Here is a 12,269-nt window from a genome sequence, read left to right as displayed (position 1 = left end):
CCACCATTCCTTAACTACTTTCACCTTTTGACAAACAAAGCTATAATAACAAATGAAAAAATATATTAAGAATATGTGATGAGATGAAAATGCTGCAAAAGTAGCTCGAATAAAATACTATTACTCAGAAAAATTTCTAACAACAATAGTTAACCTACAGGCTTTTCTAAACCTTTTCTATCCAAGTTCGTTATTTAAATAAAACTTAAGCTTAATGTATGCTGAAAAAAAACAGGTATGACCTACATTGATTTTATTTGATGTTGTACTCTAAAATGAGTCAATAAAACTAAAACAAAGGAGAGCTGCTTCATCCGTTTCACGTAATCGGACGCAATGCACACCGAAACATTGACTTTAAGTTTCAGCACACTTTGATGAAACAAAATATTAAAGATCTACAATATTAATTTGTGGTTACATGAATGAAACTTACGAGTTGGAATGGTGAGGGTTTGTATGACCGCCGCTGCCTGAGGAAGTGGAGCCGCTTCCTGAAGACCTGGTTGTTGTTTTTTTCTTTCCTAAAGATGTAGTGGACACACATTCCAGGGAATGTCATATTAAGGTAATCACATGAAATTAACGAGTTAGTAATTAAATTTTATTTTTAAAAAGCAATTTAACTTCTTTGGTAAATTGTGCTCAACCTTTTTCTCATTTGGGATAAACTAAGATGTGAAAAAAGTAGTATTTGTAATAGTGGCATGTTAAACCATTGCGTAATGGTCTGCTAAAGTGGTTGGTGTATGGTTTTGATTAAAACTTTTACATAAATACCTAAGACAGTTTATCCATTCTGATTGGTCGAGAGGGCATCACGAGGGGTTGTTTGAACGGATGATATAACACCAGTAACAGTGTTGAAACATGGGCGTGACACGCGAGCTTGCACCTGTGCTTATAAAACAGTTTCTTCATTCCTATTGGTCGAGAGCAACGGCTGGAACTGTTGTGCCACATCACGCGATACGCGCGACCCGCACAGCAATCTCCTTATAAGGAGTTGTTTACCCGAGGGCCTTACCATAGCTGGAGGGGTGTTGCGTTGAAAGAAATCATTGAACATTTATAATGTTTGCATTTATTTTATTTTTTAACCAAAAAGTGTTGATGTTTTTTTATCGAAAAGGTGTTTATGAATGGGAATCAAAGTGTGTTGAGGAGGTTTTCATCTAGTGGTTTAAACCCGCCGAGGCCTGGTTCTTGAAAATGTACCTCTACTTCGTATCGATAAAATTATCAAGAAGCAGACCTCGGCGGGCTTAAACCACTAGTTCAAAACCTCTTCACCACACATTGATTCCCTTATTGAAAAGGAAAAACAAAACGTAGAATTGTTTTTCCATAGTTCAGAAGTAAACACTCAAACAGGTATACATCATTCATACCTAATTGGCATCTAGAACCACTGTACGCTGACGGGCATCTGCATCGGTAGCTGGATCCATAAGGTGAACATGCTCCCCCATGCTCGCAAGGGTTATTCGCACATGGGTCTTGAACTGGTCCTATACATTGCAGGTAATGTAAGAAAAAATTAAACAGAAATATCAATCAATATCTAAAACCATCAATTCACATCACTCATATCTTGAACTTGGGTGTGTATAATTACATGCTTACCATTTTCACAGCGTCTTCCTGAGCAGCCACTGGGGCAAACACACTCAAAATTTATTCCTCTATTATGGCATACACCGCCATGCTGGCATGGATGACTATCGCAAGGCTGAGGATTTGGTGCTGAAAAACATAATGTGAAGCAGGTATTATTTCTTAGCTGTGGGAAGTTACATCAGCGCAACTCCTTGTTGCATCTCGCCTGGGAATGAGTCAAACCCTCTGCCAACAATTCTACTGAGAAGAGGATACCGGTGCCTAGTTTGAAAAGAGGCTTGCCGTTGATATCAGCAACTTACGATCACTGATGCAGTGATTTCAAGAACTAATTCTTGAGATGAGCAACATATGTAAGATAATGCCCTAGAGATCGCATTGATTCACTTACCTGGCACTTCGTTGCTTCCAGATCTTGATTTTCTGTTCAGAAAGATAAATTTTCGGATTACTCATCCACTATTCCTTAAATACTTTCACCTTTTGACAAACAAAGCTATAATAACAAATGAAAAAATATATTAAGAATATGTGATGAGATGAAAATGCTGCAAAAGTAGCTCGAATAAAATACTATTACTCAGAAAAATTTCTAACAACAATAGTTAACCTACAGGCTTTTCTAAACCTTTTCTATCCAAGTTCGTTATTTAAATAAAACTTAAGCTTAATGTATGCTGAAAAAAAACCAGGTATGACCTACATTGATTGTATTTGATGTTGTACTCTAAAATGAGTCAATAAAACTAAAACAAAGGAGAGCTGCTTCATCCGTTTCACGTAATCGGACGCAATGCACACCGAAACATTGACTTTAAGTTTCAGCACACTTTGAAGAAACAAAATATTAAAGATCTACAATATTATTTTGTGGTTACATGAATGAAACTTACGAGTTGGAATGGTGAGGGTTTGTATGACCGCCGCTGCCTGAGGAAGTGGAGCCGCTTCCTGAAGACCTGGTTGTTTTTTGTTTCTTTCCTAAAGATGTAGTGGACACAGACCAATTCAATAATGACGTGTATAGAACTTGGTTTGTTAAAACAATACAATTGCTTGAATCATGTAAGGTGCAACTCGGAATTGACACAAGCTGAATTTGGTGAAACAAAGTCCAGGGATGTCATATTAATGTAATCACATAAAAGTTAACTAGTTAGAAATTAAATATTATCTTTAAAAAGCAACAATTCTTCTCTGGTAAATAATATTGACTTCAACCTTTTTCTTTGGACATGAAAAACAGATGATGGTAAAGGAAGCAGTATAATGTAACAGTGGCATGATACTTCAGAGTAAATTGGTCTGTTAAAAGTGCTGTTTGGTTTTGATAAAACTTATTGACAAAGGCAATATGAAACATAGAGTTGTTTTTTCCATAGTTCAGAAGTAACTACACTCTAACAGGTATAATACATCATTAATACCTAGTTGGCATCTAGAACCCATGTACGCTGACGGGCAACTGCATCGGTAGCTGGATCCATAAGGTGAACATGCTCCCCCATGCTCGCAAGGGTTATTCGCACATGGGTCTCGAACCAATCCTATTTGTAGTAAATGTAAGACAAATTAAACAGAAATGTCAATCAATATCTAAAACCATCAATTCACGTCACTCACATCTTAAACTTAGGTGTATATATGACGGTTTGATATTTACATGCTTACCATTTTCACAGCGTCTTCCTGAGCAGCCACTGGGGCAAACACACTCAAATAATTGTCCTTTATTTTGGCATACACCGCCATGTTGGCAGGGATGACTATCGCAAGGCTGAGGATTAGGTGCTGAAAAACACACAATTAAAAATACTAATTAACAAAAGATATCCTCAAAACAATACAAAAAGAGAGTGTTATTCGTAATTTAAAGAATAGTGCCTGTTTATTCTTGTATAAAGGTGAGTTAACAAGTGTGAGAACTACCCTGATTGTTTTTACAAAAATTAGTAAAACATAACTGGTTTCCGGTAGGGCTCTGCATAATTTCATTGTTAAGAACAAACACATTATTTTATATTAGATTCAGTGGGCTTTTGGGCAAATGTTAGGCAATGCAATGAACAACTAATTTCAGAATTTCCCAGCTTCCAATGATCTGTCAAAGTGTAATGAATAAATTGCATGTTTTTGGTAAAATTTTGGATTAACAAACATCAAGATAAAAACTGGATTACAAACGACCACAAATCAAATGAAAACCATTTAAAACATTCCCAAATCTGGTTTTATTTCACTTAAACGTTCAAAACAGTGACCTCATGTTGACCTTTACTTCCGCTTCAACCGGAAGTATTACCACATTTCAAGACCTACACCACCGATTTTTAAACTTGTTTTCCCGTTATAGACTCCTTGGGCATCAGCCTTCAATATCAGTGTCCCAATGCTGACATTCAGCTTCCGGCTCAACCGGAGGTGGGACCATATCTAAGAGAGTACATAGCCGATTTTCAAACTTTTGGCATTGGAGTTTAGCTGTGGTAAACGTGGCGCCATGTTGACCTATACTTTCGGAAGTGGGACCATAATCTGAAGAGCTACAGAACTGAATTTAATTTATTTTTCAGTCAAAGACTCCTTGGCGTTGAATATCAGCATTGGGTAACCCCGTGACCCCATGCTGACCTTACTTCTGGGTCAACCGGAAGTGGGTTCATAATTTACGAACAACACACCGATTTCTAAGGTCCTTTCAATAATTATAAACCCCTGAACATTAAAGGTTAGAAAAGGGTCAGAATTACCCCATGTTGACCGTTATGTTTGTTTCCAAATTGCATACAGAGTTAATATCAGAAAGAAGACCAAGATCAGTTTTTTAGACACACGTGTTAATGGAAAAAAGCTTGTCCAAGATCAAGAGTCTTCTATCTTGAAATAATACCAACTAAGCTTCGAAGCACTAATAATTCAAGCAAAACGACACGGATATGTCTAGTAGTTAATTATGTGGGATTAGGATAAGTTTTGTTTTACCGTGATGGTCATGAGAGCCTCCTTCTGAAGAACTCCTGAAACAGAAACAATAAAAATCATTTATCAACTTCAGGGAGGTAGTACACGTTTTAAATAGATTATATTAGCCACATTCAAATAAATCAGATTGTTCCAAAGGTTTTGAGCAGCTGCATAACAACCTTTGACGAAGAGTTCTTTTGTTTGTGGTGTTGTGGGAATCCTTGTATCTGAGCTGGAAAGGGGTTTGCGATTTGGCTGGTAACGTGTGATGAATTCATTCAGAGAAAGGGAGGAGCAGTTTCGATCAGTTTAGACAGCTTTGGATTCGGATGAACGTAGCCTTTATTTAATCCAGGCGCACGCGGCGGCGGCACCCCCAGATATCACGCACGAAAAAAAGACCAAGCGCGAGCGGCGACACCGCAAAGCGCCTTTAGAAACTCGTTTATCTACTTTTTAGTGCTCCAAATGTGTGTGTGGGTCATGGGGTGTGCACGCGGCTTGTGATCTATGGTATTGCGCCTTCTTATTGGCCAACAACTCATTACGCTCATGCATAATGCATTACATTTCCCGTACATCAAAAGAAAGGCCACAAAACGTTGGCTCTGGTCTTTTTTCGTGTGTGATATCTGGGCTAGGACTTGACATCTGTGCGCCTTGACTAAAAAGCCAGGGTGAACGCGGACCTCCTTCACGTCGATCACGGTTGTGGTTTTTCGCAGTGACCGTCAAACCATTGCTTTGGGGTCCTCGACTGTAAAGTTATTAATATTTTGCTTCTATTTTCACAATTGATTACTGAATATAGCTTTGAAACAGTGTTAAAGCGCTTTATAAATGCATTTAAGTTAAGTTAAGTTATTAAGCGCAACTATTTACATGTACGAGGCTACATTAAATAACATATAACTCATTATTCATCCACTTCTTTACTTTTTTGTTTCAACGAAAGTAGTGCGTAACTTGCCACAATTCATAAAGTTAAGCCACGAAATGTTGCGCAGCTGCGCCACTTCTTTAAAGTCACCTGGAAGTGGTATTTTTTCAAAATAAAGCTTTTGTCGCTAATATATGTGTTTTGATGAGTGGAATGTGAATAAACAGTTAACTAAGGTTTTAAAAAGTAGTTCTTATGTTATTTACAAATTTAAGAGTAGACCCCGACCCGAGAGGGCGCTGTTCGAGTTTGTACGTTTAAAAAAAAAATTGTGTTTTTTTCCCGGCAATGCCGACCAGGTGTATTGCTGCTGAATGCAGAAAAACACTTTTTGAAATGTACCAACTCACGACTTGGACGTACATGTACTTTGCACGTGTGTTTACTATACGATTGACGTCACAAAAGGGGTAGGCAGAGTCAGCCCCCTCAACAACTTTATATATTTTTTAAACATATCAATCGAGACAAACAATTACTAAAAAAATTGTTTTATTGCATATACTCTTATGTTTGAAAGAAAACAAAATCTATTTCCAGGTGACTTTAAGTTGCATTTCACGAAACTTGTCTTTCCTGCGCAACGTTTTATTTATTACAAATGACGCGGACAAAGTTAATATCAGCAACGCAGAGGCCATTTTAAATCACGATGTTTTCTTTACACGGGACAACATGTCACAGTGAAGTTTCAACGGACGGAAATTGGGATAACATGGCTTAACTAAATCACTCAACTGCAATACATATTATTTATAAATGAAAAAGAAATTTTATTAACAAATGCATTTACTTTGACTTGCCTGCTTTGTATGAAAATATTTGTTTGGTTTGATATGTGAGGTTAATTATAACGATGGGAATGGAAAACAAAATCAGGGTTGATTTGTTGATGGGGGCTGTTGATTGGGACGATGAGTTTACAATTGACAAATAAATAATGAATGACGAAAGTATAATGGTTGCAATTCCAACTCCAACCAACGGGTTTAATAACCCTACAAATCGTGGCCGTTTTACCGTTTATTTCATTAAAAAACTTGTGGTTTCCTTTATAGTAAAACGTCTTTGTAAACCAATGGCTGATGAATTTGTCTTTGTTTTGTTTCCGCTAAAAGAAAGAATGAAACACATTTCGGCACTGAACCGTCGTCACTGCCCAAGGAATAACGTATTTTAACCCAAGAAACACTTTGTGCCGTTGACAGTAAATTGTTGCACAATAAAATACTGACTTTCGCAATCTACAGCGAGTGCGTGAGTTGCGCAACTCTTTTGTTCCTTAACTTTCAGACGCGGGCAAATTTGAGACGTGGCGTAACTATCGTTAAATCGCCGAATTTGACCGAAAATGTGTGGCGCCGATGCCACTTAAGCCATAAACGTTGCGCAAGTGGACTTAAGCTCGGTTTATTTTTCATGCGAATGCGAATGCGAAGCGAATGTTGACGTCATAAATTCGCAACGAATAATTCGCAGCAGTTGCCCTCCGCTCGACTCACTTGCGAATATTGCTACGAAAGGAGGGTTATGACGTCCCATTCACGTCAAATTCGCTTCGCGTTCGCATTCAAAGGAAGTATGAACCGGGCTTAACAATGCTAGCCAATGATTGCCAATGCCTTACAATAGCTTACGAAAGTTGACAACGCTTACGCACGCTTTACCAACGTTTCTAATGGCTACCAATGCTTACGAAAATCTACGGCGAATGACTGTCTTCGCAACATTCGCTGAAATTAAAAAGCACTTCCTAATGCTGTTTCACACTGTTCCGAATAATATTAGAGCGAATGTGCTTACGAATGAAAATAATTGACAGTCGCTCATACTTCGCAACATTCGCCGTGTCTTCGTAAGCGGTCGTAACAGATTCGGAGCGGTTACTCGTCACGCCCCATCTCCTTACGAAGATCGGTCAATTTACAAACCGGTTTGTTAGTTTCAGCGAATGTTGCGAAGACGGTCATTCGCCTCGACATTCGTTAGCATTGGTAAGCCATTGTTAACGTATGTAAAGCATGCGTAAGCGTTGGCAACGTTCGTAAAGGCACCTGTAAGGCGTTTGTAACCTTCGCGGGTCCCCTTTCTTACAAATGTGGTGTTTATGTTTGTCAAACGATTTTAACCGTTCTGGCCACTTAAAAGTGGCCAGAGCGAGATTCGCCCCGGTATTTATAGCAATCGCTTCCGCGTAATCCATTGTTCGATAATTAGTCAGAAAATGGCAAGACATTGCAACGATGGTAAGACATTCGTAACATTCCTAAGTGCATTATTAACGTTTGTAAGCCCTTTGGTAAACATTCGCAAGCATTCGTAACATTCGCTAGCAATCGTTTCATTAGTTTGAAATTGTTTGTAAGCTCAGTCGCGACGTGCGCAACGTTCGTTGCCTATTTGTAAGGCATTGGCTAGCATTGTCAAGCGTTGGTAGCTTTCGTCATTTATTATTAAGGAGAGGTCGAGGGTCTCACTCACCCGCTTCCTTTTGAATTAGATTTGCTTCCTTTTAAACTAGATCCAGCTCCATGGAAAGAAAAGTGACCGTCGACGCTGTAGATAGCTGTATTTAAAAGGAATTCATGACTATTGAATACAATATCATATGCTATGGTGTGTATTAATGACATTTTAACCCAAAACGGGTAACGGTGAGTTGCATGTCCTCAAGCAAAATAGGGTTTCACTTTTAAGGGATATTAAAGAACTGTTTTGCTATTAAAGTAGTTGCTGGCAGTGTATATACTTCAAGTATACCACAATAATATACAACTGGCAAACCTTCAGTAGTTTGAAATCGATAGGCTATCTTGTTCAGGAGAAAACAGTGAAAAGCGGTTTACTTTGCAGGACGTCAGAAAGAAACAAAGAGGAAAGCGCTAACTGAGCGAAAGGTAGTTTGTTGCAGTTTTGTGCAATCGACATTGCAGGCAGGACTTATTTCAAAGGATTGTTTTCTTCTGCCGTATTCTGTGTAAGCTTGATGTAAATCTGTGATCTTGGACGAGTTTGTTTTACTCACCAATTCTAAAATGTTCCTTTGAGTTTAAATAATTGTCAAATTTGTATCATAGCTAGGATAAACCGCTCAATTTGCCGAACATTCCAACACTAGCTTTCACATAAGTTTGTTGTGAAATAACGTGTTGAATTATTTATTTACTTTGCCAGGTAATATTTTCGACAATAAAAACCTAACACAAACAAATGGCTGACCTTTATGCAAAATAAAATCACTTACCGAGGAACACAACTACCAGACTGCAGAAAGCGATATCAAAGCAGAATCGCCCCATTTTGGCTCCTTCAGAAGTTTCAATACTCCTGCGGTCTCTCAAACTAGGAAAAGGGCATTACAGAGCCTGCATTACACGTGGCATTATTAGAGAAGCATTTTCAATAGGGTGGAACAAGTAGGCCTACATTTCCAAAAGGATGGCATTATTGGGACTGCATTTACAACAAAGTGGAATTATAAGGCATACATTTCCAATTGACCGATTGCACTGCGAGTGTTTACATGTGATCACTTGACCTATAGTGGGAATAGAAAAACACAGCTACACAGCTGTTTAAAGACATGGGAAGACTCGTACCGATGGACCATAATTGGCTTTATTTTCAATTAATAACATTTTTAACAACGGAGCCCTTTTAATAAAAATGAATATCGTGACATTGATTTAAATCACACTTTGCTGTTGGATATTTCTAGTATTCTACTACTAAGAGGTTTCTTTTGAGAGCATGGTTAGACTGAGGTTTGAGCGAGCTCAGGCGCCGTGTGCACGGCGTGAAGTTGGGCTGTGATTGGGAGATCGCTAAGTTGTTAGACTCATAGCTGACATCACTACCCCCTCTAATCAAATACTTTGAGGATGGGGATAAAAAAAATTTACTTCTTATAGAGATTTTTATTGAAAATATCGGCAGCAAAATCATTACAAAACATGAGGGCAATGTGAAACCAAACTTTCCGTGCACAAACACATCACATCGTGTGAACATTCTCGTGGAATTTCCTAGTAGGTGGAACTGTGTTTATTCATTACTGGCATTGTTCAGCCACCGGTGAGGTCCCATGTTACAAACTCCGGAAAATTCTTCAGTAATTTCGAGAATTTATTCTTTTTTGAACTAAAAATGACAACAGGAATCATGTCTTTTTGACGCACGTTTATAGCAGGGTGGTAACCTTAGGCCAGCATTTCCAACAAGGTGGCAGTGATAGGCCAGCATTTCCAACAAGGTGGCAGTGATAGGCCAGCATTTCCAACAGGGTGGCATTAATAGACTGGAATCGTGATGGGGGTGGCATTGTAAAGTAGGCATTCCCCGACACGGCTGCATTTTTGAATGTCAAGACCAGTGTTCTCACTCTAGATGTACTTCAACAAATAACCCCCATATCTGTGAATATTAGGCCCATTTGGTCATCAAAGTTGCAAGAAAATAATAAAGGAAGAACCGTAAGCTTGTGTGCTAATATTTTTAGTAATAACCAAAGGTGTCTAGTGCCTCTAATCGAAAGCAAAACAAATCGTTGTCAGTCCCCCTAGAAATATTTCGTCGTGTTGTTTGCAAATTAATAATCGAGGAAAGAAATACTCACAACGCTCGTCGATAGCTGACTGGCGCTCCGCTCCTGCAAGTGTAGATTGGGAGCTCAAGTATTGTGGTTTTACTGTTTACAGCAACCTTGTCCAGTTGTCTATTTTTATCGCTTTCATCTTTTTTTTAGTATAACTTCTATAAAAATCAATCAGTTCTTAGTTGTTTTCCAATGAATAGGTAATTTTAAAGTCCAGCTGGAGTTGGCAGATGAAATCTTAACGGACCAAGGTTATATACAGGATCAGCAGTGTTCCCACAATTACAGTTTTATGTTATGTATACTGTCTGTAGACGTAAACAAATGTATGTTGGGTTAAACATTAAATCGATACCTATATCTTTATATATTTTATTTAAATTAGGTTAATGCAATTACAATTAGGTTAATATCAATCAATCAATTCACGATTGACTAGTATCTCTAGCCAACACTTGACTAGATATAACAAACAAAGAAACACAATTAAATCAATTTATCAAGCGACTTGTAAAATGAAGAAACTACAAATAAATAGTGCACTTGCGAGTACACCCACGTGTAAATCTATGTAGGTGGGGTGGCTTTAAATAATAGCCGGTGTGCTATGGACGTTTCGACCAGCACACTCTAGTGGTCTTCAGGCGAGAGCTCTTTTTCCTTACAAGATGGGCATCTGCATTGGGAATTCAATAAATAAGTTGTTTGGAAAATGTAGTTTATCATTTGCGTCGCTACTCATAATGACTTCAACCCTAAACAGTTGATATCTCGGCATGTGATATTTTGTTTACAGTGAATAAACACAAGCCGCAGCAAGTTAACTTTTCGATATCTTGAAAAAGAGGCAAAACAAAGTTTACTTGATTCAGCTCAAAAAAGTGTTGTTCCGTCCTCGAGTCTAAATCTGCATACAATATGATCACGTGCAGCAGCTGTTTAGATACCCTTGCCTTTGACAGCTTAAATATTTATTGATTTATTGACCGTTTTTTGATAACTTTAAGCTTTGAATAATGGTTTTATTGGCTTAACTTAAACTGTATAGTTATACTGACAGTGCCTTTGACTTGTGTTTTTATTAATCCCTACCTGACAAATAATGTATCTAATGTCTTGGCTGTATGGTGGGTTAAAAGTATGTTTTGTCTTGTTATCCAATACTGTCTGAAACCGAAAGGTAAGCCATACATACATACATACATACATACATACATACATACATACATACATACATACATACATACATACATACATACATACATACATACATACATACATACATACATACATACATACATACATACATACATACATACATACATACATACATACATACATACATACATACATACATACATACATACATACATACATACATACATACATACATACATACATACATACATACATACATACATACATACATACATACATACATACATACATACATACATACATACATACATACATACATACATACATACATACATACATACATACATACATACATACATACATACATACATACATACATACATACATACATACATACATACATACATACATACATACATACATACATACATACATACATACATACATACATACATACATACATACATACATACATACATACATACATACATACATACATACAAACAAAACTGTTTTATATACCGCCATTTCATCAAGACCACAGCGGTTTGTGATGAAACAGAGAAACAAAAAAACGATGAGACAAAAATGCAAGTTAAACCAAACAACAAAGCAATCAATGTGGGAACAGGTGTGATTTCAGATGTTTCTTGAAAATATGAAGTGAATCAGCAGAGCGCAGATATGGGGGGGGGGACTATTCCAAAGTTTAGGAGCGGCAAAAGAGAAGGATTTGTCAGCAGCTTTGAAAGTGACTATCTGTCGGTATTGGCTTTCCTGACAGTTCTTGTATCTGCCCGCGGCCAGGCCAGGTTTCTCAGTAATTTGCTTATGTTTTCTACACATATTTGAAGTTTGTTTGTTTTTGTCTTTTGTGTTTTTTTTTATGAAATGAAAATAAAATAAAAATGAAATGAACGAACTGTCAAGTTGCACAAAGAGAATACCACATTCACATTACGTTAATTGATATGTTAATATGGCAATTGAAAT

The 12,269-nt window shown here is 37.5% G+C and overlaps 1 protein-coding gene across 1 annotated transcript in view; it reads right to left on the bottom strand.

The window, feature by feature from the left end:
• LOC117291879 (neurogenic locus notch homolog protein 1-like) overlaps window positions 1-10,163 on the bottom strand; it is a 36,701-nt gene extending 26,538 nt beyond the window's left edge. Inside the window, exons 1-11 of the mRNA XM_033773824.1 lie at window positions 10,140-10,163; window positions 8,769-8,866; window positions 8,006-8,090; window positions 4,603-4,637; window positions 3,292-3,411; window positions 3,048-3,167; window positions 2,514-2,601; window positions 2,012-2,043; window positions 1,627-1,746; window positions 1,392-1,511; window positions 437-524 (exon numbers count right to left, since the gene is read on the bottom strand). Of these exons, the coding sequence (XP_033629715.1) occupies window positions 437-524; window positions 1,392-1,511; window positions 1,627-1,746; window positions 2,012-2,043; window positions 2,514-2,601; window positions 3,048-3,167; window positions 3,292-3,411; window positions 4,603-4,637; window positions 8,006-8,090; window positions 8,769-8,823 (863 nt within the window). The 5' untranslated portion in view covers window positions 8,824-8,866; window positions 10,140-10,163. The remainder of the gene's footprint in view (window positions 1-436; window positions 525-1,391; window positions 1,512-1,626; window positions 1,747-2,011; window positions 2,044-2,513; window positions 2,602-3,047; window positions 3,168-3,291; window positions 3,412-4,602; window positions 4,638-8,005; window positions 8,091-8,768; window positions 8,867-10,139) is intronic.
• Window positions 10,164-12,269: the final 2,106 nt, after the last annotated feature.

Source organism: Asterias rubens, chromosome 6 (genome assembly GCF_902459465.1).
Source record: "Asterias rubens chromosome 6, eAstRub1.3, whole genome shotgun sequence".
Lineage (NCBI taxonomy): Eukaryota > Metazoa > Echinodermata > Asteroidea > Forcipulatida > Asteriidae > Asterias > Asterias rubens.
The sequence above is the reverse complement of the archived record's forward strand: the minus strand, read 5'-3'. Positions and strand labels throughout refer to the sequence as shown.